Below are 27,891 nucleotides of genomic sequence, written 5' to 3'. Positions count from 1 at the left end.
ACAAAGGGCCACTTTACTGTGCTTCAGACCTTAGGGGTCCAGACTGACCATTGGGAATATCATTTTTCTGGCATCAGTGGGAGTAAACAGTAACCTTTCTGTGGTATTTAGATGGGATGTATGCCCCCTTGTTGGGCGGGAAGTATGCCCCCCCTTGTTGGGCGGGAAGGTGTCTCATATGGGGGGGGATAAATAGCACCCCAAGGGCCATCTGAAGACCCCTGCTGTATATGATTGAGTACAAATATTCCTGAATGTCAAGCAAAGAGCCCTGAGCAGTGCTGTGACTTCTCCACAATTTTATCCAATGATTCCTGGAAATAGTCCATTAGTATTGGTACATACAAGGTGTCTTCCAGGCTGGCAGCTTCTACACATCAAACTTTTCCTGGGTTTTCTTGGGTTTGTAATGCAAATGGATCTGCAATAGAAGTGTCACACCATGAGAATAGTAAAGATAATTTATTCCAATATAAAATCAGATAGGAGAGGTACTAGAGAGCCATTTGGGTAGCGTTACTAAAATTGGAGAGTGAGAAATCCAATGCAGCTCTGCATAGAAACCAGTTTCCCCTTTTTTTTTTTTTTTTTTTTTTTGTCATAGCTTTATTGAACAAGCTGGATTTAGAACATGATTGGCTACCGTGCAGAGCTGCACCAGGTTTTGCACTCTAGGTTTAGTAAATCACCCCAGGTTACTACTCCCCCATATTTATATGCAATAAAGAACCTGTTTGAGATAAAAACAAAAAACGAACTTTCTCCTTTTCCCCTGCAGTCTCTCGTAATCCCGGAGAAGTTTCAGCACATTTTGCGTGTCTTGAACACGAACATTGATGGGCGCAGGAAGATCGCCTTTGCCATCACAGCCATTAAGGTGAGCTTTTCATTGATTACGGTTATTGATTATTCTTGCTATGCTTTATGACCCGACCCCTTGCAAAATATTTTATTTTTTATTGTATGGAAGGATTAGACTCTGCAGCCCTCCACGTGTTGCAGAACTACAAGTCCCATCATGCCTCTGCCTATGAGAGTCATACTTGTAACTGCAAAGCATCATGGGACTTGTAGTTCCGCAACACCTGGAGGGCCGCCAGTTTGACACCTGTGGATTAGAGCTTCCCAGAGTTTATTGCAGTTAAGATATCACTTCCTGTCAGAGCAGGAAGTGATGGGAACTCTCCAACGCGGACAGATTCACTTTTAGTGGAATGTACTGAAAATGTAACTTGAAAATTTTGTGGGACAGAACTGTAAAATTCTTGCTTTGTTACAGGGCGTTGGAAGGCGTTACGCTCATGTAGTCCTGCGCAAGGCTGACATTGACCTGTCTAAGCGAGCAGGAGAGCTGACTGAGGATGAGGTGGGTCTCCAGGCTGTGATGTAGCACTTTGTGTGATCCTCGTCTCCGCTATATCCTAATCATTACTAATTCTGTTCACAGGTTGAGCGTGTGGTCACCATTATGCAGAATCCCCGTCAGTACAAAATCCCAGATTGGTTCCTGAACAGACAGAAAGACATCAAGGATGGCAAATACAGCCAGGTAAGGCTGCAGTGTATGCAAAAATGTTACAAAGTTGCCCTAGGATAATATAGATGGTTCATATATCAAATGATCACTGAAATCAACCTGCTGACACATGTGTGCAGGAATAAATAGAACAATGACACAGAGTGCAGTGCTATAAGTATATGAAAGTCCAAAATCTAATAAGATCAAAAATTAAAACGTTGAAGCAAATGCGAGGGTTGAGTAGACATCCAAAGAAAGCCACCACTGAATACACTCTGCCTCTTACCTCAAGTTGTGGACCTCCTGTAAGCCAGGTCAAATTGGCATGATAGTATCCTTAGCAGTTAGAAGCCCAGACACCATTCATTCCTCAAAGATCCTTCATAAATGTCAAAAAATCCTCTTCACTTTACTCTAAGGGGCTCGTGTTGCTCATAAATGTAAAGGACACTCATGGGGTAGTACATTCAAATAGAGTAGATTTATTAAGAATAATCAGGTGATAAAATCTCAATTCGATGTAGTTGTTTCCTGGAAACCATCACACAGGTCTAACCTCCTCCCTATGCGTTCCGTCAGCGATGACCCAGTCAGGGGGCATGGTTAGCGTTAGACTGCAGTGTGTATTAAACGCATTTTGCTTTAACCACTTGCCGACTGCCTAACGCCGATCTACGTCGGCAGTCAGCCCCTCACAGGCAAAGTGACGTAGGGCTACGTCACTAGCTTGTGAGGGTCTAGGGAGCGCGCGCCGCCGGAGGCGCGCTCCCGCGTGGTCACGGACCCCCCCCCCCCGAGCGTGTGACCAGCGGACCCGATGTCCGCCGGTCACTCGGCGATCGGCGGGGGAGAGGGAGAATGTCAGGCAGCTTGTGTGAACAAGCTGCCTGTCATTCTCCTCGCTGTAAAGACACTGATCACACGGATCTAGTATGTAGATCCGTTGATCAGTGTCCTTACAGCTCAAGCCACAGCCAATCACAGTAGAAAGCACACCCCTAGGGATACATACAGCCCCTCCCTCCCAAATAAAGTTAACCCCTTCACTACCAGTGTATTTTTACAGTAACAGTGCATATATTATAGCACTGATTACTGTAGTAATGTCACTGGTAACCCCAAAAGTGTCACAAATGTCAGTCAAGGGTCCGATCTGTCCGCCCCAATGTCGCAGTACCACAAAAAAAATCGCAGATCGCCGCCATTACGCGTTAAAAAAAACAACAAAAATGACAAAAATCTTTCCCTTTGTTAGTAAACGCGATAACTTTTGCGCAAACCAATCAAAATAGGCTTTTTTTTTTTTTTTTTTTTACCAAACATAGGTAGCATAAAACAAATTGGCCGAAAATGTTAAAAAATTTTGATTTTTACATTTTTTTTTTGGGAAATTTCATATAAAAAAAAATGTGAAAAATATTGCTATTTTTGCAAAATTGACGCTTTTTTTGTTTATAGCGCATGATCAAAAAATCGCACGGGTGATCAAATACCACCAAAAGAAAGCTCTGTTTGTGGGAAAAAAAGGACGCCAAATTTGTTTAGGTACAGCGTCGCACAACCGCGCAATTGTCCGTTAAAGTCACGCAGTGCCGAATCGCAAAATACCCCCTGGTCGGAATGGGGGTAAAATCTTCCGGGGCTTAAGTGGTTAAGTGCATAAATGTTGGTTGTTAGGGCTTGTTTACAGTTGCTTCAAAATGCAGTATTAGCTACGTTTTCCAAAAAATGCTCTGAATGCCAAACAAAGCCCCTGTTGCTGAATAAAATGGTAAGTTTATTGTCCATTTCACACTATATATATATATATATATATATATATATATATATATATATATATATATATTATATATAATTTTTTTTTTTTTTTAAACCCAATGTTGATTTCTTGGTGCTTCAAAGCGCCTCCATAGAAGTCTATCAAAGCTTGCTAGAGCACATGTAGCTTTTGAGACTTTTATTTAGCTTTGTTTGGGAGGTATGAGATCCCAGGATGCACTGGGAAACCAACAAGCGAACCAGAAAGACGCCGTTGGCAGTCACTTCTGGTTCATGAATACATATTCTGGAAGGGTGTGGAGCAGCAGGAAAGTGAGCCAGGGTCTGGAGTGTAGTAACTGGCAGATGGCACACATGGTGTGAAGCATGGGAAAACTATAGTGGAAGATGAGCGGGGGACCAGAGAGAGAACTGAGCGGCAGAGCTGGGGGTTACGACTGAGCAGCAGAGAATCGGCAGAGCTGGGGGTTACAGCTGAGCCCCTTTAAAACTGACAATCGACACACAGGACATTTGCCAAGCTTTTAAAGAAGAATCACCAAAGCAACAAAACGTGTGCAGGCAAATGTAAATGAGCCCTTAGAAGAATTTGTTCCTGACCTTTCAGATTTATTTTTTTATAGCGTGTAATGTAGACACGGGATTTAGCAATATAAAGTCCTCCTGGAATTATTGCTCTTATCTGTGTCTCTGTCCCTACAATAAAGGTCTTTGTTGTTTTCAGGTCCTGGCCAACGGTCTGGATAACAAACTCCGTGAAGATTTGGAGAGGCTAAAGAAAATCAAGGCGCACAGAGGCCTGCGTCACTTCTGGGGGTGAGTTGCGGGATGTTTTTTCAAAGATTTTTGCCTTGGGGTCCCTGTAGCAATTTGGTGTTGAAGTTTTGTACGCAAGCGTGTTCATAGCCTGAATATTAAAGAGCACCAGTCACCTAGGACGTTGTTTGGGTTTTATAGACCCATTTTAAACTCAACACTATTAAATGTTTTTGGGGATACAGTGCCAGTCAAATATTTTCTTAATGGTATCCTGTGTCATGCTGGTTACTGTACAAATCTTCTCCTCAGTGAAGCAGAATACCACACATGGCAGCAATCTTCCGGGGTTGCAGGGATGAGAAGTGAAGGATCCTATCCACCCTGTATATTTCTTTCTTTGACCATTAAATACCATCCTTGCTTTTTCAGAAAATTTAAAGGAGTTTGAGTGGAGGGACAGGTAAATAGAATCTCCCCCTGCACCATTTTTAAACCAGCGTTTTTTCTGTAGACGGTGGTTACGCTGTGGTGCTACAGAATAGTCTTCTTTCCCAATTACGAGCCCCTGCTGTGCCTGTGAGGGGCTTCTATGGGTTGATGGAAGGACATGAAGAAAAATAGGTTCTCCCCTCGTCTGTTCAGAGTTCCTTGTATTGTGAAAATGCAAGGAGGTTTCTGAATGGATGGGATGAGGAAAGGGAGAGTGAACAGGATCCTTATGCCTCGTACACACGCAACGATTATCGGCCGACCGATCGTCCGACTTTTGTCCAGAGTTGTGTTTTGTTGGAATGTGCCTAGACTGCACACAAATTTTCTCGGCCAACAAAAATCTACTTCAGAAGTGATGTCATGTGTTGGTTTACTTTCCGTGTGTTTTTTCTTCTCTGAGCATGCCCAGACTTGCTCATCAGATTTTTGTCTGCCGAAATCTGTACTAACTGACGGAAAATCGGCCGTTGTGTTGACGGCCAACAAGAATTTTATAGTCAGCACACCAGATTTTATTTGGCCGAAAAGTCAGTCGGTTGTCAAAGCATCATACTAACTAACAAGCCGAAAATTGGCCCATCGGATGTTGGCCGAAAATTCCCGGCCAATAATGATGCGTGTGTATGAGGCATTACTGTTGCAGTTGCTGCGTCTTATCCCTGTTTTACCAGAAGGTCACTGCTGTGTGCAGCATCCGGCTTTGCTAAGTGGAGTAAATGGCAGCCAGCTGAACATGGTATAGTTTTAGGGGTAAGTTTGAGACTGAGGCTTTAAATATTACTGGTAAAGGTAAAATCCACCCAAAAGGGAAGTTCCACTTTCAGTCCTCCATTTCCCCCTCATTCAAGAATGGCAGTGTTGGGAGGGGGCACCTGATTTTGACAGGTACCCATTTCCACTTTTGCTCCGACCACCTAAGCCCCTGGAGAGGAATTTGTACATTCGCAGTGGGCACCAGGCTGTGAAGCCGCAAGCTGTTGCAGCCAGGTGCCCCACAAAGTGCCAGGAACTCAATGGCTGGTGAGGATGGTGCTAGATTGTGGGAAAGGCAAGTGGCTGTCAAGTCAGCAGCTACAGTTTTTGTAGCTGCTGACCTTAATTTTTACAGGCTGGAGCTCCTCCTCTGTTAACAAAATGTGCGCAGTGTTTGTATGTGATGTATCTTTCTGTAAACCAATACAAAATCTGTCATTTATTGGCATGCTTCTGAAGATCTACGCCAACCTCAGGGGCATTTTTGCTAACCTGATTAAATCGCTAGTCCAGGAGGAGGCAAGGAAGGGCATTACAGCGGTCATGTTGAATGGCAGACCTGTAACAAGTCTGCAGTTTGGGATTTCAACATCCATGTCTCTCCATGCTTGCACTGGAGATGAGTAGGTTAAAGAGGTGCTTTGGTCATAGGAGGAAAGGCATGGCACAGCAGGAGCACTGAAGTCTAATGGGCCCTAAATTAAAAATTCTAGTTTCAGTGTTTTCCCGAGCTTTTTGTTTTTGGCTACCTTTCTGTAGCCTTTTTTTTTTTTTTTTTTTCTTTTCTCTCCATAGCACTTTGTTTTTGCCTGGACTTACACTTTTTTAATGCTAAAAAAAAAATTATATATATATAATATATATATTTATCCGCTGACATCCGCTGCCCCATAGAGCTGCATGGAGGATCCGATCAGATCCGCCTAAAAAACTGACAGGCGGATCGGACCGCCCATGTGAAAGAGCCCTTATACATTTCCTTAAGCCCCTTGCACACATACGGTCCGTTCAGTCACGTCAAAATGTATCAGTTTTTAATCCGTTTTTTTTCGTCCGCTCTGTTTTTTTGGACGGATGAAAAATAGGGCATTAATCCGTGACGGAAGTGGATGAAAACAGATAACTGATGATCATCCGTTTTTACATAGAGATACATTGATGTCCGCTTTTCATCCGTCAACGGATGGATGGAAAACAGACAAACGGACAGCATGTGTGAAAGGGGCTTTAGTGTGTTTTCAGTTTTGCAGAAACTAAAGTCCATTTAACATGTTTCCTATGGGTCATGTTCACATCGAGGGCCAGGGACTTTTCTGTTTTTTTTTTTTTTTTTTTTTCTTGGTTCCATAGACTTTAATGTCAATGATCAAAGTTTATATAAAAAAAAATGCACCTGGAATATCCAAACTGCTTAGGTGTGAACCAGGCCTTAAAGATAACCTGTCATAACCTGAGCATTGCTGATTCCTTGTGAAAACATGTAACATGGGATGTTGTGGGTCTGTCATGTGGAGACGTGATAATTTGGAGTTATGCTTTTACCTGCTGCAGTCACATTCCTGGTCAGTAACTCAAAATACAGAATTAACTAGACAGCCACCTGGAATATTTTTTTTTTTTTTTATTTTTTTTTTTTTTTTTTTTTTTTTTAGCTGTCCATTTTTAGTGTCCATTCACACTGCTGCGACTTGTGTGCCCTCAAGTCGCTTGACATAACAAAAGCAATGTTAATCAATCAGTGCCGTCTTAATTGGCACTACTGAAGTCGCTCCGACTCCTGAAAAGGGTCCTGTACTACTTTGAGGCGACTTGTATCCGACTTGTCCCATAGACTTCAATGTGGGAGTCTCCTCCTTCTCTTATTTGAAGCGACTTGTGATCTGACTTTCCATTAAAATGGTCCTGAACAAGAGAAAAAGATTTTTCTTATTTTTAGTAGCACAGGCATATGGCTTCTCTCCACCTGGGCGTTTTTGTTGCACGCATTTTTGGAGGCAGGCATGACTTTTTTTGGATTTTGTGTCTGGGGGGGGGGGTCTAAAAAGTGTACCTGTGAAGTTTCAGCTCTGTAGCATCTCCAGAACCAGAAAAAAAGATAATTTTTCTTAGAATTATTAATAGAGCAGGGATATGGCTCCTCTCCACCTGGGCATTTTTGTTGCGGGCATTTTTTGGGCGTCGCAGGCATGCCTCCAAAGATGCCCGATAAATGCCTGCAACAAAAACGTCCAGGTGGAGCGGAGCCATATCCCTGTGCTACTAAAAACTATAAGTAAAATTTATCTTTTTTTTTTTTTTTTTCTGGTTCTGCACTTGCTACAGAGATGAAATTTCACGGACACTTTTTTTAGACCCCCCCCCCCCCCCCCAGACACTAAATCCAAAAAGTCATGCCTACCTCCAAAAATGCCCAATAAATGCCTGCAACAAAACACCCAGGTGGAGAGGAGCCCCCCCCCCCCCCCCCCAGACACTAAATCCAAATTTTTTTTTTTTTTTCAATAATTGGCTTTCTATCAAACGACAATTTTTTAAGAACTTTTTTTGTGTGATTGAGCATGACCCAGAATCATCATATTCTGATTGGCCAAATACAAAGTCGTCTATCGTACAAGTCATGCTGAATACGCGCAAAGTCGCACTAACAAGTCGCCCCCCTTATGAGGTGACTTGGAGGTCGCGGCAGTGTGAACCGGCTCTTATAGTCACTACATGGGTGTGATTGTGGTACCAAAATGTTTCTGCTTTTGCAAGGTTATTGGAATTTTACTTCATAATTAAGCCTAAATATATTTTTTCTTTTCTTCTGCAGTCTGCGTGTGAGAGGACAGCACACAAAGACCACCGGCCGTCGTGGACGCACTGTGGGTGTGTCCAAGAAGAAGTAAAATGTCTGCCTGTGCTGTTTGTTAATAAAGTCTGTTGTAAAACAAAATTGGATTTATTTTATTTTTTTTTATTTATTGTTAGGAGTGCTATAGGGAGTTCTTGCACTTCAGAAAACAGGAGGGTCAACTTTTTTAATGTAAATCAGATTTGTTCCCCAATACAGCAGACCTATGCTGGAAACGGCCTGCAAGAAGAATCTGAATGCAGCTTAAGGCAACATAGGTTTTGGTTTTAAAATGGCAATAAACCCAGAAGCAAACCTTTATGTTGTAGCTTACTAACCCTTAGAGGTGATGGCTGCATTCGTTTTCTACTGTTTTAGGATTTTATTCTTTTCCTCTGGTGGTCTTTCAACAGAACAAACTGCCCTGCAGAGGTTTCATTTTACAGGGATGAGAGCAACCATTTACTGCTGACGAGGAGCTTACAATGATCAGCTTTTTTAATTAATGTAAAACATTTATCCTAAACTGTTGCTGTAACTGCAATGTGAGCTGGAGTTTGGCTTCAGTTTTAGTGTATTTAAATCTGCTAGTAGATCTAACACTCCCCTCCCCCCTAGACTGACAATGTTGCTGTAAAAGTGTCCCCTGTGCTCCTTCATCCAGCTTTAATATGGGGGTGTGTTACTGGCCAGATCATCAGGTGCAAATTGAGGGGAAAGGCTAAAAAATATACATTTATAAATGTATTTGACTTTTTAAATATCATGAATTTATTGTTATCAGCACCTTTTTTTTTTAAGTGGTGGTAAATCTTGCAAACCGCACCAAAAACAAACCATCCATTGAAATGCATTGAAAACACAGCAGGGATGCATCAAATGTACCGGTGTTTCATTTTTGATCTTTGTCACATGACCTATAAAAAGCACAGTAAAATCGCTGCACTATTTTTTTTTTTTTTTTTGGCCACAACACTGAACCCCATTTTTGGGGCATCTGTATAAGAAAAAAACGAATGCTGCCTCCATGTCTGATAAGCTGCACTATATTAAATTTTCCCTAAAACGTCTTTCAGGACAGCACCTTAGAGAGATGGCTCCTCCCTCTCCTCATCAGGAAACACCCCATCCACCAGATTTTAAAAGGAGGCTTCTCCCACCATTCATCAGTTTTTGTGTTTCCTCCGGCCGAGGAACACCTCTGTGGGGAGCTGGGCTCTTAAGGTGCTATCCTGAGAGACCGGGCTTCCTACGTCCACCTACCCTTTTTTGGAGACGATTGCTTCTCCCATTCACGCGACCGACTGCAGTGCATGGGCTCCTTCTTCCTCTTCAGTGCTCTAGGCTGAGTCAAGACCCCGCAGAGCACAGCCCTGGGAAGGCATCTTGGAGGAGCGGAACGATTTGTCTTAGGTTTCCGCCGCCTTTTTTTTCAAATTTGCCGCCATTTCTCCGGATCGAGTGACGCTCGTCCGGATCGGAAGTGAGGTTCCGGAAAGGGCAGCGTTCTGCAGGGGGCGTATGGCGTCATTTCCGCCGGATGCAGAGGAAGAAGGGAGGAGCAAGCTGGTGCCTTATTCCGGATCCGGTCCAGTGCAGGTGCGCTTTGGTCTCCGGAACCGGTACCGAAGCCACGGGTGATACCGCTGCCAAGCGATGGAAGCTTCTTCAGCGAGTGGGACAGGCACAGGCACCAGTAAGGCCCAGGTAAGGGGTATCTTTATATGGCCTATCTTACTGTGGGGTCTCTCTCCATCCCTTTTATCTTTCCCCCCGGTGGCTGGGGGCCTGTCAGGGCACATGGGACTTCCCTTTAAATGTCTTTCTGTGCACCTTGGTGACCCTGAGAATCAGGCTGACTCTTAAGAAGCATGTGTATGTTTTCCCATTCATGTCTTCCAGGCTAAAAGCTCTGAAACTGTTTTCAAGAGAAAGTGTCCTTCATGCAAAGCAAAGTTGTCGGAAAGTTGGAAAAAGACACTTTGCCAGGGATGTATTGATGCACTAGTAAAGGAAGAACTGGTCGACACAAAAACCCAAAGGGAAAGGAGGTGTTCTCTTCCATCCTCCTGTGTCAACCAACAAAACACAGCATCTGCAGTTTGTGGCGATTTAGTCGTATCTATGAGGAAGGAATTGGATGCTACCATCCAATCTTTTCGGTCATCCCTACAGGACCCTGCCCTGAGTCAGCCATCAGCCTCACTGTCCTCTCAGGGTTCACAATTGGTTCCTTCGGTGGGGACAGAAGGGGTTCCTTCCACCCAAGGAGATAATTCCCCCTCACATTCCAAGGAGGATTCAGAGGAAGAAGAGGAGGGAGGGGCACAAAGCAGGCCCACTAAATACAAACTATCCTTAGAGCAAGTGGATGGTCTCCTGAGGGCAGTTTACATCACCCTGGGTCTAGAGGAGGAAAAGAAGGAACTGTCCCTACATGACAAAATGTATGCAGGCTTGGAAGAGCCTAAGGGCCGTATCTTCCCAGTGCATCAGACCATCTCAGATGCAATAAAACATGAGTGGGCTGATCCGGAAAAGAAAACCTTCTTCCCTAAAGCCTTTAAAAGGCGATTTCCTTTTGATGAGGACCCAGGAGCTCCCTGGAATAAGATGCCAAAGATTGATGCAGCCTTCTCCCAGGTTTCTAGGTCAACAGACCTAGCATTTGAAGACATGGGAGTCCTGAGGGATCCCATGGATAAGAAGATGGACCAGCAACTTAAGAGATCCTGGCAATCCATCATGGGGAGTCTGAAACCTGCCATGGCAGTAACCTGTGTGTCCAGGAATCTGGAATACTGGCTTAGCCAGCTAAAAGCACACATCACAGCAGACTCACCTAAACAGGAAATTTTGGATTCCTTTTCCACGCTCTCCACGGCCATAGCCTTCATTGCTGACGCTTCAGCAGAGTCAGTGAAGATGACAGCAAGATCTGCAGCTTTATCCAACTCAGCCAGAAGGGCTCTTTGGTTAAAGACATGGCCTGGAGATACAGCTTCTAAAAATAAGCTGTGTGGACTTCCTTTTCAAGGGGATCTACTATTCGGGCCTGGGCTAGACTCTGTTCTAGATAGAACAGCAGACAAAAAGAAGTCTTTTCCTGTGAAGAAGAAACAGGCAGCAAAGAAGCTTTTTCGACCTCAAAAAGCTCAGCAAAATAGCAGACCCCAGGAGAAGAGAAGAAACCTTTCTTGTCCATATATCCAGACAGGATAATTCTCAAGACGGATCCAGGGTTTCTCCCAAAAGTAGCTTCAACGAGAAACCGCTCACAAGAAATTGTGTTACCTACCTTCTGCCCTAATCCATCAGGAGATGAGGAAGAAAGCTTTCACTACCTAGATGTGAGAAGGGTTCTTATACACTACTTGGAGGTTACTAAAGAGTTTAGATCATCAAACTCTCTTTTTGTTCTTTTCTCTGGCAACAAAAAAGGTCGCCAGGCATCAAAAGGATCAATAGCCAGATGGCTCAGATCCGCTATTTCAGAGGCTTACTCCCAAATGAAATTGTCTCCCCCGCAGGGGATCAGAGCTCACTCTACTAGAGCGTTAGCCACTACATGGGCAGAGAAAGCTGGTGCCACTCCAGAGCAAATCTGCAAAGCGGCTACGTGGTCAAGCTACTTTACATTTGCAAGACACTATAGGTTGGACCTTTTGGCAGCTGAAGATCAGGCTTTTGGCAGAAAGGTCCTGCAAGCTGTGGTCCCTCCCTAAATTGAGTAAGTCTCGATAATCCTCTCTAAGGTGCTGTCCTGAAAGACGTTTTAGGGAAAATTCAAGTTAGACTTACCGGTAACTTGTTTTCCAATAGTCTTTCAGGACAGCAGGAGGATCCCGCCCTATTGTATAAAATGTATTGCTGTGATTAACCATATCTGTTTGTGTTCCAGCATGGGCCGGAGGTACTCTTCTACAAACTGATGAATGGTGGGAGAAGCCTCCTTTTAAAATCTGGTGGATGGGGTGTTTCCTGATGAGGAGAGGGAGGAGCCATCTCTCTAAGGTGCTGTCCTGAAAGACTATTGGAAAACAAGTTACCGGTAAGTCTAACTTGAATTTTTTTTACTTTTAACAGCGCTTTAATGGTGCGGATACCAGGAGAAGCCGGCCATGGTTGCCATACATAATTTTATAAGCTATATGTAAGGAAGGGTATGGGTGCTTCCTTGAGGACAGTGACTTTGTTTAGGTAGGTGGTTGTCCGCACACAATAGGGCAGCACTCAGGAGTAAAAGCAGCTCTGGAGGAATATGAGAAAAGCACACGGCGCCTCTAAGTGCAGCATAGACATTTTTTTTTTGACACAAGGATTAAACAGATCCAAAGTGGTAAGGCATAGAACTTGGCAAAGCCTCTGTGCTCGGCGCTGTCCTGCATGGATGTGTGGAAGAGCCGACCCGCAGCTGTCATGTTTCCAGAGACGCTGACGTGTGCAAGAATGGAGAGGCAGCGGTGCGGTTGGCTTCCGGATCCACGCACTGCTTCCCCCCCCCCCCCCCCTCCATTCTTGCCAGCATCCCTGGATACATGACAGCCGTGGGCTGATCATTCCACACCGCCATGCATGACAGTACTGAGCACAGAGATCCATAGTGGCAAGGCATATAACTTGGCATATCATGTTTTTAACCCGTATTCTTCAAAAGAAACAATTTTAATAAGCTATGCTGTTAAATACAAATGGCACAGAGCTGAAAGCTGACAGCTCAGTGCTAAAACTGCATATACTGGGGAGAAATTCAATAAAGGGGTTGATCCTTTTTATGTATTGCACCAAACTCATGAAGCATTTGTGGCTTTTCAATCTGACAGCCACTTGGGCACCCAATTTCAGATTTCTAAAATGCCCCACTTTAACATTGTCACATGAAATGCACCAAATATAAAAGTAGAGTTAATTAAGGCCAACTGTTTGACGTACAGAGAGAAACTGGTTTAGACTTTGCAAAAGTGTCTTGTGCATTCTAAAAGTGGAGCTGCATGAGCCAAATTCAAGTACAAGTTATAGACGGCACAGGAATTCATCGCATTCGTCACCACTTTTACAATGCATAAGACATTTTAGCTGTCTGCCTGCACCAGTCTATGAATGCCAGAGACCTTTTTTTTTTTTTTGTACAAGACTAAGGGCTCTTTCACACAGGCGGACCATTCAGATCCGCCTGTCTGTTTTTTGACGGATCTGAATGGTCCCCCCCCCCCCCTCATACATCCCTATGGGGCATCGGATATTAGCGGAGACATGTCCTCTAACATCCGATCTGTCAAATCTGTATGGAAACCCTATTTTCCATCTGTCCAGCGGATCGGATGGGAATAGACTGACTGTCTGTTCCCATCCAATTTCCCCCATAGAGATGTATGGGGAACTGACAGCTGTGTCTCCGCACACAGCGCGGAGCTGTAATCCTGCTCAGCGGCGGATCGATCCCCAGCTGAGATAAACGGAGTCCGTCCAACGGACGGGCAGTGTGAAAGGGGCCTAATAAAGATCTCCATGTCGTTGACTAGGCCAACTTGCTTTATTGCTGGTTTATGCACTGAATTTAACTACTTGCATCCCAAGCTAATTCTGACACGTCTCTTCTATATGTAAAAGTTTTTTTCATTTTTTTTTTGCTAGAAAATTACTCGGGTCCCTCACACAATATATACTGCACAAAAAAATGTAACACTTTTTAACCACTTCCCCCCCTAGGACGACGTCATATGACGTTGTAAACTTTGCGGGGGTATACCGGAATGATGCCTCTAGCTAGAGGCATCATCCCGGTACCGTTGTTTGAAGCCGACGCTCGGCTTTCCGTCTGTACCGATCGATGCGGCTCGGGAGCAGCTCGATCGTTACCCTGGGGGGCGGGAGGGGACGTCCCCCCCCCCCCCCTTCCGCGGCTTTTATCAGGGCTCCCGTCCCACCGGGAGCCCCGAGCACCCCGCCGGCTGGATGGAGTCCCGATGAATGCCGGAAACGGCATTGATCGGGTCTCCGATGACGTAACCCGGAGGCGGCGTCCATGACGTCACTTCCGGGTTAGTGTGCTGCAAAACGGCGCCAAATTTGAAAAACGGCTGTATGCAAAAACGCTGTTTTTGGCATTTTGCATACAGGGAAGTGTAGTGGAGGGGTCTAGGGTCTTTTAGACCCTCGATCCCTCCATAAAGTGTACCTGTCACTGCATATTGCTGTCACAAGGGATGTTTACATTGCTTGTGACAGCAATAAAAGTGATCAGATTTTTTTTTTAAAAAAACTGTAATAAAGTTAAAAAAATAAATAAAATAAATGGGAAAAAAAAAATTTAGCCGCCCCGATCACCGTTAGCTCGCGCACAAAAAAAAACGTATACGGAAGTCGAGCCGCGAATGAAATCGCTGTTCAAACCACACATGTGAGGTATCGCCGCGATCGCCAGAGCGTGAGCAATAATTTAAAAAAAAGAGCTACACTCTAACTCTAAACTGGTAATCGTTAAATAAATTTAAAGTGTCGCCTATTGAGATCTCTATTGACCGTAGTTTGTCGCCATCCCACAGGGGGGCGCAATTTTAAACCGTAACATGTTGGGTATCTATTTACTCGGCATGACATCATCTTTCACAATATACAAAAAAAATGGGCTAACTTTACTGTTTAGTATTTTTTAAATGCAGTGAAACGTAATTTTTCCCAAAAAAAGGCGTTTTAAAGACCGCTGTGCAAATACCGCGTGACAAAAAATATTGCAATGACCGCCATTTTATTCTCAAGAGTCTTTGCTAAAAAAATATATATAATGTTTGGGGGTTCTAAGTAGTTTTCTAGGAAAAAATACTGGTTTTAACTTGTAAACACAAAGTGTCCGAAATAGGCCTGGTATGGAAGTGGTTAATGTGTATAGCATGAAGTCAAACTACTGGGATATTGATTTGGTCAGTTAAGTAGCAGAGGGGGTTGTTAATCAGTTTCAGCTGCTTTTGGTGTTAATGAAATTATCAGCAGGTGCATTAGATGGGCAAAAATGAAACCATCTCCCAAATGGGGATGGTTTTACAGGTGGAGGCCACTAAAAAAAAAAAAAATATTTACCTACTTTATTTTTTTTCTCTCTGACTGTTTGTCACTAGTTTTCATTTGGCTAGGGTCAGTGTCACTACTGGTAGCATGAGGCGATACCTGGACCCTATAGAGGTTGCACAGGCAGTCCAACGCCTCCAGGATGGCACTTTAATACATGCCATTGCCAGATGGTTTGCTGTGTCTCCTGGCATAGTCTCAGGAGCATGGGGGAGGTTCTAGGAGACAGGCAGTTACCCTAGAAGAGTGAGACAGGGCCAAAAAGGTCCTTAACCCATCAGCAGGACCGGTATCTTCTCCTTTGTGCAAGGTGGAACATGATGAGCACTGCCAGAGCCTTACAAAATCACCTCAAGCAGACCACTGGTGTGAATATCTCCTACCAAACAATCAGAAACGGACTTCATGAGGGTGGCCCAATGTCCTCTAATGGGCCCTGTGCTCACTGTCTGGCATCATAAAGCTTGATTGGCATTTGCCATTGAACACCAGAATTGGCAGATCCTCCACTAGCGCCCTGTGCTTTTCACAGATGAGGGCAGGTTCACCCTGAGCACATGTGACAAGACGTGAAAGGGCCTGGAGAAACCATGGAAAACATTATGCTGCCTGTAACATTGTTCAGCATGACTGGTTTGGTGGCGGGTCAGCGATGGCATATCTATCCATGGAGGGATGCAGAGACCTCTACAGGCTAGACAATGGCTCCCTGACTGCCATTAGGTATTGGAATGAAATCCTTGGACCCATTGTCATACCCTACTCTGGTGCAGTGGGTCCTGGGTTCCTCCTGGTGCACGACAATGCCCATTCTCATGTGGTGAGAGTATGCAGCCAGTTCCTGAAGGATGAAGGAATTGATACCATTGAATGGCCCGCACACTCGCCTGACCTAAATCCAATAGAACATCTCTGGGATATTATGTTTCGTCCATCTGACGGCACCAGGTTGCACCTCAGTCTGTTCAAGAGCTCATTGATGCCCTGGTCCAGATCTGGGAGGAAATACTTGTTCCTCTCATTAGGATCATGCCCTGATATTGTCAAGCATGCATACAAGCACGTGGGGGGCATACAAACTACTGAGGACCATTCTGAGTTGCTGCAATGAAATTTCAGCGAAGTGGACTAGCCTGCTGCATAAATGTATAAAAGTTATCAAAAGCCTCCTGTTGCAAATTTTGCAATAAAATCAAAAATCGTCACCCATTTCTGGTCTTTTTGCTTGTATTTGTATACTTTGTTTTGGCGTTAGATGTCTTATGTCGCATTTAAGGGTCAGTTCACACTGCTGCGACTTTGAAGATGACATCCCAGTGTGACTTCGGCACGATTTGCATACATACGTCTTTAACCGAAGTAAATGCAAGTCGTGCCAAAGTAAGACCAGAAGTAGTGCAGGAACCTTTTTCTAAGTCGGAGCGACTCAAATTGCTCCGATCAGAAAGGTTCCATTGCACTTAATGGGGCATGACTTGACATGCGCTCTTAAACTCGAGCGCATGTTGCACCAGTGTGAAGTTGAACCCATGACTATGCTATGAGATCCAGAAGGAAACTTTGATAAAGATCTTGGTGGGTTGATTGCAACAAGACTGCATCCATAGAACGTGTTGGGGGCGAGGGGGGCGTGTCAAAGAATTTTCAGCATGGTCACTGTCATGCTTACAGATTACTCCCTACGGCCCGAATACATTTTCAGTAGATTGCTTCTGCCTTAATTTGAAGACCAGGCCTATTCTGACACTTCTCACATATGTAAAAAAAAATATATATAATTTTTTTTAAGAACTTACCGTAAAAATTATTTTCTCTGAGTCCTCTGACAGTCGATGCCGATCCATATCATGTTAAAAGAAAGGGAGAAGGTTGTAAAAGGCGCTACCTGTTTAAAAAGCTATAAAACTATCATCACCATAAAATTGATCCAACATGTAATAAATAAACAGTATATTGGTGATGAATAAGGTGCATGTGCCAAAAGGAAACAAATGGGTGGGCTAAATATCAAACCCCTCAAAAAAGTGCTCGGTGCCCAGAAGATATTAATAAAGACTATAAATAAAACAAAGGTTCACAAAGTGTCATAAAATGTATTGCCCTGTCACGGTGCCGATAGTGGTTATTTCAGTGAAAAAAATTATAACTGTGTAATTAATATGTTGATTATCTCATTATTTATTTGTATATATATATATATAGAAAAGTGACAAACTGCTTTATAGATTGACCTATCCAAATAAATAATTAAATAAATCCACCCTGTTTGGTGATGAGGATAGTGTCAGTGACAAAATTCAAAAAGCTCTTAAAGAGGTTGTAAACCCATATTACTTTTTTTTTTTTAAACCTGTAAGAGAAACACATAATGAGCTAGTATACAGGTGAGCTGTGCCGCCCGCTCACCTGTATGACGGGGGACATGTCCAGTCGCCTGTCTTCCGGGATCGCGGCATCCGGCCATCTGATTGGCCGGAGCCGCGGTGACGTCACTCCCGCGCACGCGCGCGGGAGCCGACAGTCACAGCACGGGGCTCTGAAGAAACTGCACCAGCGGCCGTTCCTTCAGAGCGCATGTGCCAGTGACGTCACTGGCTGTATGTAAGGTAAATATCTCCTAAACGGTACATGTTTAGGAGATATTTACAGTACCTATAGGTAAGCCTTATCATAGGCTTACCTATAGGTAAAAGTGTCAGAGGAGGGTTTACTTCCTCTTTAAGGTGAATAATTTGGTGAGTATCGCACTCACCCTTCAAATCCCTTATATGCAGAGTCTATAGATGTTGCTGTTCTCCACCAAAAAGGAAATTAATGATCCAGTGGTCCTTTATGCCGGTTAAGAGCAGGCTCAAATATGCCTCCACAAGATGTTCAACGATCTAGGTGCTCAAGCAGACAAGAATCCCCATGGTGTAGTATACAACAGTAAATGAAAAACAAGCATATGTGACTCACAGTTCAGACCGATCACATTCAGTTCGAGATGCCTGGGATACTTCCATGTTTCGGTTTTGAAGTGTGGAGCCGTGGAACGCGGAAGTTACATAGTTAGTGAGGTTGAAAAAAAGACACCAGTCCATCCAGTTCAACCTATGATGTGAGTGTGTGTTTGCTTTTAGCCGTACATTGTATACCCCTGTATGTTGTGGTCTCTAAGGTGCCCATCTAACAGTTTTTTGAAACTATCAATGCTCCCTGCTGATACGACTGCTTGTGGAAGAGAATTCCACATCCTTACCGCTCTTACAGTGAAGAATCCCTTACGCATTTTAAGGTAAACCACCTTTCCTCTAGTTTTAGTGAGTGGCCACGTGTCTTATTGTATCTCCTTTCTCTGAATAGTTTGTTCCTTATGCTAGGGTCACCAGTACAGTATTTGTACATTGATATCATATCCCCCCTCAGTCGTCTCTTCTCCAGAGAGAATAAGTTCAGTGCTTGTAGTCTTTCCTCATAGCTGATGTCCTCCATTCCCCTAATTATTTTTGTTGCCCTTCTCTGGACTCTTTCCAGTTCCAGCACATCCTTCCTGAGGAAGTATCCCAGGCGCCTCGAACTGAATGTGATCGGTCTGAACTGTGAGTCACATACGCTTGTATTTCATTTACTATTGTACACTACACCATGGGGATTCTTGTCTGCTTGAGCACCTAGATCAGGCATGTCCAACCTGCGGCCCGGGGGCCGCATGTGGCCCGGAACTGCAGGCAATGCGGCCCACTGCCCCCTGACAATTTTTATTTTTTTTGTTGCTGGGGAGGAAGGAAGTCGAGTCAGGGGCACGGCCACGGAGGGGATCATCCACTAGTTGTGTTAAATTAGTGCTGGGGGGGTGGGGGCGCGGCAGCACGGGAAGGGTGCGGCGGTGTTTTATTACTTATAACTAATAGTATATATTTTATATGCGGCCCGAGAAAATTTCTCTACACTCAATGTGGCCCAGAGAAACCAAAAGGTCGGACACCCATGACCTAGATCGTTGAACATCTTGTGGAGGCATATTTGAGCCTGCTCTTAACCGGCATAAAGGACCCCCGGATCATTAATTTCCTTTTTGGTGGAGAACAGCAACATCTATAGACTCTGCATATAAGGGATTTGAAGGGTGAGTGCGATACTCACCAAATCATTCACCTTAACCACTTGCCGACCGCCGCACGACTATCTACGTCGGCGGTCAGCCCCTCACAGGCAAACTAACGTAGGGCTACGTTGCTTGCTTGTGAGGGTCTAGGGAGCGAGCGCGCGCCCCCGCTCCCGCGTGGTCACGGACCCCCCCGCGCGTGTGACCAGCGGACCCGATGTCCGCCGGTCACTCGGCGATCGGCGGGGGAGAGGGAGAATGTCAGGCAGCTTGTGTAAACAAACTGCCTGTCATTCTCCTCGCTGCAAAGACACTGATAAAACGGATCTGGTATGTAGATCCGTTGATCAGTGTCCTTACAGCTAGAGCCACAGCCAATCACAGTAGAAACCACGCCCCTAGGGACACACACAGCCCCTCCCTTCCAAATAAAGTTAACCCCTTCACTACCAGTGTATTTTTACAGTAACAGTGCATATATATAGCACTGATTACTGTAGAAATGTCACTGGTAACCCCAAAAGTGTCAAAAATGTCAGTCAAGGGTCCGATCTGTCCGCCGCAATGTCGCAGTACCGCAAAAAAAATCGCAGATCGCCGCCATTACGCGTTAAAAAAAAAAACAACAAAAATGACAAAAATCTTTCCCTTTGTTAGTAAACGCGATAACTTTTGCGCAAACCAATCAAAATACGCTTTTTGCGATTTTTTTTACCAAACATAGGTAGCATAAAATAAATTGGCCGAAAATTTTTAAAAATTTTGATTTTTACATTTTTTTTTGGGGGAATTTCATATAAAAAAATGTGAAAAATATTGCTATTTTTGCAAAATTGACGCTCTTTTTTTGTTTATAGCGCGTGATCAAAAAATCGCACAGGTGATCAAATACCACCAAAAGAAAGCTCTGTTTGTGGGAAAAAAAGGACGTCAAATTCGTTTAGGTACAGCGTCGCACGACCGCGCAATTGTGCGTTAAATTCACGCAGTGCCGAATCGCAAAATACCCCCTGGTCGGAATGGGGGTAAAATCTTCCGGGGCTTAAGTGGTTAAGAGCTTTTTGAATTTTGTCACTGACACTATCCTCATCACCAAACTGGGTGGATTTATTTATTTAATTATTTATTCAGATAGGTCAATCTATAAGCAGTTTGTTACTTTTATATATATATATATATATATATATATATATATATATATATATATATATATATATATATAATGAGATTATCAACAAAATATTAATTACACCGTTATAATTTTTTTCACTGAAATAACCACTATCGGCACCGTGACAGGGCAATACATTTTATGACACTTTGTGAACCTTTGTTTTATTTATAGAGTCTTTATTAATATCTTCTGGGCACCGAGCACTTTTGGGGGGTTTGATATTTAGCCCACCCATTTGTTTCCTTTTGGCACATGCACCTTATTCATCACCAATATACTGTTTATTACATGTTGGATCAATTTTATGGTGAAGATAGTTTTATAGTTTTTTAACCACTTTACCGCTGAGTACCGTAGTACTACTGCGGCAAAGTGGCTCTTGTAGGTCTGACGACGTAGACCTACGTCGCCAGACTCCTCCCCTGTAGGCAGCGCTCGCGCGCCGCCGGAGGCGTGCTCCCGCTGTTTTCATTCACAGCGGGAGTCAGGCCAGGGGAGGAGCGGCGGCGATCGCCGCTGCTCTGCCCCGATCATCGGGGAATCCAGTTTGGAGATCCGCCCGCTGTGTGTAAACAGAGCAGGCGGATCTCCTAAGTGACAGGGAGTCACAGATCGGAGTGTTCAGCATAGCTGGACGTCCGATCTGTCCCTGTCTCACTCAGTCACCTCCCCCCCCCCACACGTTAGTAAGCACCAGGCATACATTAACCCCTCCCTCTCCAATAAAATTAACCCCTTCCCTGCCAGTGTCATTTTTACAGTAACAGTGCATATTTATAGCACTGATTACTGCAGTAATGTCACTGGTACCCCCAAAAGTGTCAAAAATGTCAGTCAAGGGTCCAATCTGTCCGCCGCAATGTCGCAGTCCCGCAAAAAAAATCGCAGATCGCCGCCATTACTCGTTTAAAAAAAAAACACCAAAAATGACATAAATCTTTCCCTTAGTTAGTAAACGCAATAACTTTTGCGCAAACCAATCAAAATACGCTTATTGCAATTTTTTTTACCAAACGTGGGTAGCAGAAAACAAATTGGCCAAAAATTTAAAAAAAAAATTGTTTTTTACATCTTTTTTGGGGGGAATTTCATATAAAAAAATGTTAAAAATATTGTTATTTTTTCAAAATAAACGCTCTTTTTTTGTTTATAGCGCAAAAAGTAAAAATCGCACAGGTGATCAAACACCACCAAAAGAAAGCTCTGTTTGTGGGAAAAAAGGACGTAAATTTCGTTTGGGTACGGCGTCGCACGACCGTGCAATTGTCAGTTAAAGTCGCACAGCGCCGAATCGCAAAAAGTGGCCCAGACGTAAGACAGCAAAATGCTCTAGTGGTAAAGTGGTTAAACAGGTAGCGCCTTTTACAACCTTCTCCCTTTCTTTTAACATATGTACCCCTGTTTCACAGGGGTGGGTTGGTGGCAGCTTACACCTACATAAACAACAATTTTTATCACATATACCATAGCGCTGGTCGTTGTCTGTTTTTTTTTATTGCCGATTCATATAAGCCTTCACTATTGGGTGATGGCGCCCTCTGCAGGAGTAAGCTAGGCAGTTAGAAATGTTAATACAAAACTTTTCTATAGTTAGACACACCTCTAGGGGGCGGTCCCCAGCCATTATCCCTGATCCAGTCACAACTGGTCCTCAGTTTGTAGCAAGCAGTACCGGAAGGCAATAATCCCCAGATCCAAAAAACCAGAGGGGTGGCGACTGTCAGGACTCAGAGAAAATAATTTTACGGTGAGTTCTTACAAAAATTCTATTTTCTCTTACGTCCTCTTGACAGTCGCCGCCGATCCATATAAGCCTTCACTATTGGGACGTCCCAAAGCAGTGCAGGTGTGAGGGGTGGGAAGACGCAACCAACTGAAAAGGTCACGAAAAAACACCCCAAGGAAGAGACAGAAAAAATATATGTCTCTGCAAACAACCGCTGCACCTCAAAACTTTGCGGCCAAAGGAAGCATCCGAGGATGCCAAAACATCAATTCTGTAGAATTGTGTGAAGAGTGCACAGACGACCAGGTCGCCGCTTTGCACACCTGAGCCAGAGCAGCCTGATGGTGAAAAACCCAAGAGACGCTGACGGCTCCAGTAGAAAAGGCCCTTATAGGGAAAGGAGGAACCTGACCCTTGATGGAATAGGCCTGAACAAAAAAACGTCAGTCTGATCCACTTAGAAATGGTAGCCGCGGACGCGGCCGAGCCCTTCCGAGGTCCCTCAGAAAGAACAAACAGGGAATCAGACTGCCGAACAGATTCCGCGGCAGCCAGGAAAACCCTGACCGCCCGGACCACATCCAAGGAATGCAAAGCCATCTCCTGGAGATGCTCGGGCTTCGCACAAGCCAAGGCACCACGATATCCTTGTGGAGGTGGAACGAAGAAACCACCTTGGAAATAGACTGAGTGGGTCGCAGACCAATTTATCCCTATGAAACAGCAGATAAGGAGAACGGCAAGACAAAGCCGCCAATGCAGACACTCAGTGAGCAGACGTGATAGCCACCAGAAAAGCAACTTTCTGGGACAACACAGGCAGAGGAAAAACTCAGATGTTCTCAAAGGGAGGTAGATGTAACACAGACAACACCAAATGCAGGCCCCCGGGGAGGCAAGGGAGCTTTCCTCGGAGGAGCCAGACGCCGCACCCTTATGAGGAAAGTGAGAAGCAAAGAATACGAGAAAAACCGAGACACTAGGTCTCGGCTAGAAAAGCTAGCCTACTCTCTTCGGTCCTCCCAAGACCTCCTACTCTCTAGTTCCCTTGTCACCTCTTCCCATGCTCGCCTCCAGGATTTCTCCAGAGCTTCTCCCATTCTTTGGAACTCTCTACCCCAATCTGTCCGACTGTCCCCTAATCTATCCATCTTTAGACGATCCCTGAAAACCCTTCTCTTTAAAGAAGCCTACCCGGCTACTAACTAATAACGCTGTTTCACTCGCTCCATCAGCTCATCCCCCACAGCTATTGCCTTTTGTATCAATTGACCCTCCCTTTTAGATTGTAAGCTCTAACGAGCAGGGCCCTCTGATTCCTTTTGTTCCAAATTGTAGTGTAACTGTAATGTCTGCCCTCATTTTGTTAAGCGCTGCGCAAACTGTTGGCGCTATATAAATCCTGTATAATAATAATAATAATAATACTCCTATGCTAGGCAGCATAAAACTGAGGACCAGTTGTGACTGGATCAGGGATAATGGCTGGGGACCGCCCCCTAGAGGTGTGTCTAAGTATAGAAAAGTTTTGTATTAACATTTCTATCTGCCTAGCTTACTCCTGCAGAGGGCGCTATTACCCAATAGTGAAGGCTTAAATGGATCGGCGGCAACTGTCAGAGGACTTAAGAGAAATCTGCATTTTTTTTTTTGTCAAAAAATTACTTGGAACCCCCCAAATATTATTTCCTTTTAACCACTTGCTGACCGCCCCACGCAGATTTACTGCAGCAGGGCGGCTCGGCTGCGCATAATCACGAGGTTCTACGTGATTATGTGCACGATCTCTGCCGGCCTCCCGTGATCTTCACAGAAACTGACAGAGCCGCCTGCCTATGTAAACAAAGCAGACGGCTCTGCTCTCACACAGCCACAGTGAGATTGTGTGTTTCAGCTAAGCTGAATCACTGATCTCTGTGTGCCTATCACATAGTACACCCCCCCCCCCCCGACCAAACAGTCAGTAAACACAATTAGGCATACATTTGACCCTGTGATTTCCCCCAGTATTAACCCCCTCCCTGCCAGTGTCATTTATACAGTAACCGTGCATAATATTTAGCACTGATTATTGTATTAATGTCACTGGTCCTCAAAGTGTCAAATGTCAGGGGTCCAATCTGTCCGCCGCACTGTCGCAGTCCTGCTAAAAATCGCTGATCACTGCCATCACGAACAAAAAATAAAGTCCAAAAATCGGGCTATAGTTTGTAAACTCTAACTTTTGCGCAAACCAATTAAAATGTGCTTTTTGGGATTTTTTTTACCAAAAATATGTAGCAGAATACAAATAGGCCTAAACTGATAAAAAAAATGTTTTTATTGGGAATGTTTTATATCAGAAAGTAAAAAAAAATTGTTTTTTTTTCCAAAACTGTCGCTCTTTTTTGTTTATAGCACAAAATCTAAAAACCGCAGCAGGTGGTCAAATATCACCAAAAGAAAGCTCTATTTGTGGGGGAAAAAATGACCTTAATTTGTATTTGGGTACAGCGTAGCACGACTGCGCAGTTATCAGTTAAAGCAACGCAGTGCTGAATCGCAAAAAATGGCCTGGTCATTAAGGGGGAAAACCTTCCCGGGCTGAAGTGGTAAAAATAAAATTTACATGTAGAATCACTTTATGGCCACTAGATGCCACTGACTACCCAAAGAAATAAGTATGTTCCTTAGCGCCATCTTGTGGCCATAATGCAGCATCTTCTGCATTCATACATTTGATTTGCATTGAAAATAGCTTTATTTGTGGGGAAAAAAAAGGACATCAATTGTATTTTGGTACAGTGTCGCATGGCGGCGCAATTGTTAACCACTTAAGCCCCGGAAGATTTTACCCCCATTCCGACCAGGGGGTATTTTGCGATTCGGCACTGCGTGACTTTAACGGACAACTGCGCGGTCGTGCGACGCTGTACCTAAACAAATTTGGCGTCCTTTTTTTCCCACAAACAGAGCTTTCTTTTGGTGGTATTTGATCACCTGTGCGATTTTTTGATCACGCGCTATAAACAAAAAAAGAGCGTAAATTTTGCAAAAATAGCAATATTTTTCACATTTTTTTATATGAAATTCCCCCAAAAAAAATGTAAAAATCAAAATTTTTTAACATTTTCAGCCAATTTGTTTTATGCTACCTATGTTTGGTAAAAAAAATCGCAAAAAGCGTATTTTGATTGGTTTGTGCAAAAGTAATCGCGTTTACTAACAAAGGGAAAGATTTCTGTCATTTTTGTTGTTTTTTTTTTTAACGCGTAATGGCGGCGATCTGCGATTTTTTTTGCGGGAATGCGACATTGTGGCGGACAGATCGGACCCTTGACTGACATTTTTGACACTTTTGGGGTTACCAGTGACATTTCTACAGTAATCAGTGCTATACATATGCACTGTTACTGTAAAAATACACTGGTAGTGAAGGGGTTAACTTTATTTGGGAGGGAGGGGCTGTGTGTGTCCCTAGGGGCGTGCTTTCTACTGTGATTGGCTGTGGCTTCAGCTGTAAGGACACTGATCAACGGATCTACATAGTAGATCCGTGTGATCAGTGTCTTTACACCGAGGAGAATGACAGGTGGCTTGTTTACACAAGCCGCCTGACTTTCTCCCTCTCCCCCGCCGATCGCCGAGTGACCGGCGGACATCGGGTCCGCTGGTCACACGCGCGGGGGGGTCCGTGACCACGCGGGAGCGGGCCTCTGGGGGTGGGCGCTCGCTCCCTAGACCCTCACAAGCTAGTGACGTAGCCCTACGTCACTTTGCCTGTGAGGGGCTGACTGCCGACGTAGATCGGCGTTAGGCAGTCGGCAAGTGGTTAAAGCAAAGCAGTGCCGAATCGCAAAAAATGGCCTGGTCATTAAGGGGGTAAAACCTTCCGGAGCTGAAGTGGTTAAGGAGAGGCCTTGGTGGGTGTTGCACTTTATGTGATCTGGTATTTGCGCAGTGTTTTTTCAAACACAATTTTTGGAAGAAATGCACTATAATGAATTTTAGTGCGCACACACTAATACCCAATTTTTTGGGCAAAATAGAAAAAGTTGTTACACCAAGTAAATAGATACCAAACATGTCACACTTTATAATTGTGCACACATGGAACGGCGACAAACTACAGTACATAGATTTATTCCTAGGTGACACTTTAACCACTTGCCAACGGTGCTATAGCCGAATGACAGCTACAGCGCAGCCGGCTAGTTCTGAGACGCAGTCAAATGATGGCAACCCGTAATCTTTCCCGCTGCGGGGTGCATGCGGCGCCCTTTGTGATTGCAGTGTCCAACACACACTGCTTATCAGAATGGCTCTTTACTCCAATCAACTGCTCTTTACTACTTGACCAGCTGTGTCCAGTCACAGATGATTACGGATGTAAACAGAAGTCTGTTATCGGCACTCTTTTCCTCACACTGACAGCGTGAGGAAGGGAGAAGAGAGCCGATAACTGGATTCTCTAAAAGGCACTTGTACATTCATAATCATGGCACTGATTATCAGTGCAATCCCGCCAGTGCTGCCTATCTGTGCCCATTATTTTTTTTTTTTTACACTTTATAAAAATATATATTTTTTTTTTTTTTACATCATAATGTGTGATGGCTTTGGGCAGTGACAAGTCCAGTGGTTCTCAACTCGGGACCCACTAACAGGCCAGATTTTAAGTATTACCTTGGAGAGATGCAGACTAGAATACTGCAATCACTGAGCAGCAAATGAGATCACCTGTGATGTAATTTTAGTTATCTTGCAAACCTGGCCTGTTGGTGGGTCCTGAGGACTGGAGTTGAGAACCACTGGACAAGTCCTCTTTAGGCTACGTTTCCACTAATGCGCCTACGACTTTGTAGTGCTACTTGTTTGCGGCTACTTCTGGGGACTTCAGTGCGACTACCTTCTATGAGGGACAAGTCGCACTGAAGTCGTCCAAAAGTAGTGCAAAAACCTTTTCTCAAGTCGCTGCGTCTTAAGTCACAGCAGTTAGAGCGGTCGCACAACAAGTCGCACTAGTAGAAACGGGGCCTTAAGGAGAGTTCTGGGATCGGTTATACCCTAGATCTCTCGTCTGTTAAAAGCATTTGATCATACCAAGATTGGTTGGATGCAATGCTCTCCCAAGCCAATAATGGCTTTTTTTTTTACATCTGGTGACTAAATACTCTCTTCCTGTTTCTGTGGTTTGCCCATAGAGATGATTGGGGATGTTCGGTCCTCAGTCATCTGTGGTCAACTGGAGGAACCACCAGCTTCAGTCCCAGGCTCCTTGGTGGGACAGGAGAGACAAAAAAGGTGGAGTGGGGGCTGACAAATTCCGGTGCCTGTAAAAGTGATGCAGCAGCTAATTAATCGCTAGGATCACTTTTACAACAAAACCGTCGCTGGCTGAAAAAAACACCATACAGGGATGATGCCTGCAGCTGTTGCCATCATCCTGGTATAACTGCTTAAATCTTGCGATATACATGAACATTAGCCGGTCTTAACGTGTTGGCAGAATAAAAACAATGGTTTTATCCTTTTAACCACATGACCTCTGAAAGATTTACTCCTCTTCATGACTAGCAGTGTTAATCTCGTCAACGAAAATGTTTTCGTCAGTGGTATTTTTACAGTGACAGAAACTAAAAGTACACCACATTTTCATCCCTTGACGAAAACTATGATGAAAATCTATTTCCGTTTTAGTTTTAAAATGGAAATGAAATGAAAA

General features: G+C 44.2%; 1 protein-coding gene across 1 annotated transcript; it reads left to right on the top strand.

Annotated features, from left to right (window-relative positions):
- Positions 1-631: 631 nt before the first annotated feature.
- RPS18 (ribosomal protein S18) lies at positions 632-8,237 on the top strand (the record flags this gene model as incomplete). Its single annotated transcript, XM_082264053.1, has 5 exons — positions 632-877; positions 1,280-1,366; positions 1,448-1,549; positions 4,023-4,114; positions 8,115-8,237. 5 exons carry the CDS (start codon positions 632-634, stop codon positions 8,188-8,190), a joined length of 603 nt encoding a protein of 200 aa, XP_082120179.1. The 3' UTR covers positions 8,191-8,237.
- Between the last annotated feature and the right edge of the window lie 19,654 nt (positions 8,238-27,891).

The sequence above is a fragment of the Pelophylax lessonae genome (assembly GCF_965119305.1).
Source record: "Pelophylax lessonae genome assembly, chromosome: 7".
NCBI classification, from domain to species: domain Eukaryota; kingdom Metazoa; phylum Chordata; class Amphibia; order Anura; family Ranidae; genus Pelophylax; species Pelophylax lessonae.
Note: the sequence above shows the minus strand (reverse complement) of the source record. Positions and strands in the feature narration are given on the sequence as shown.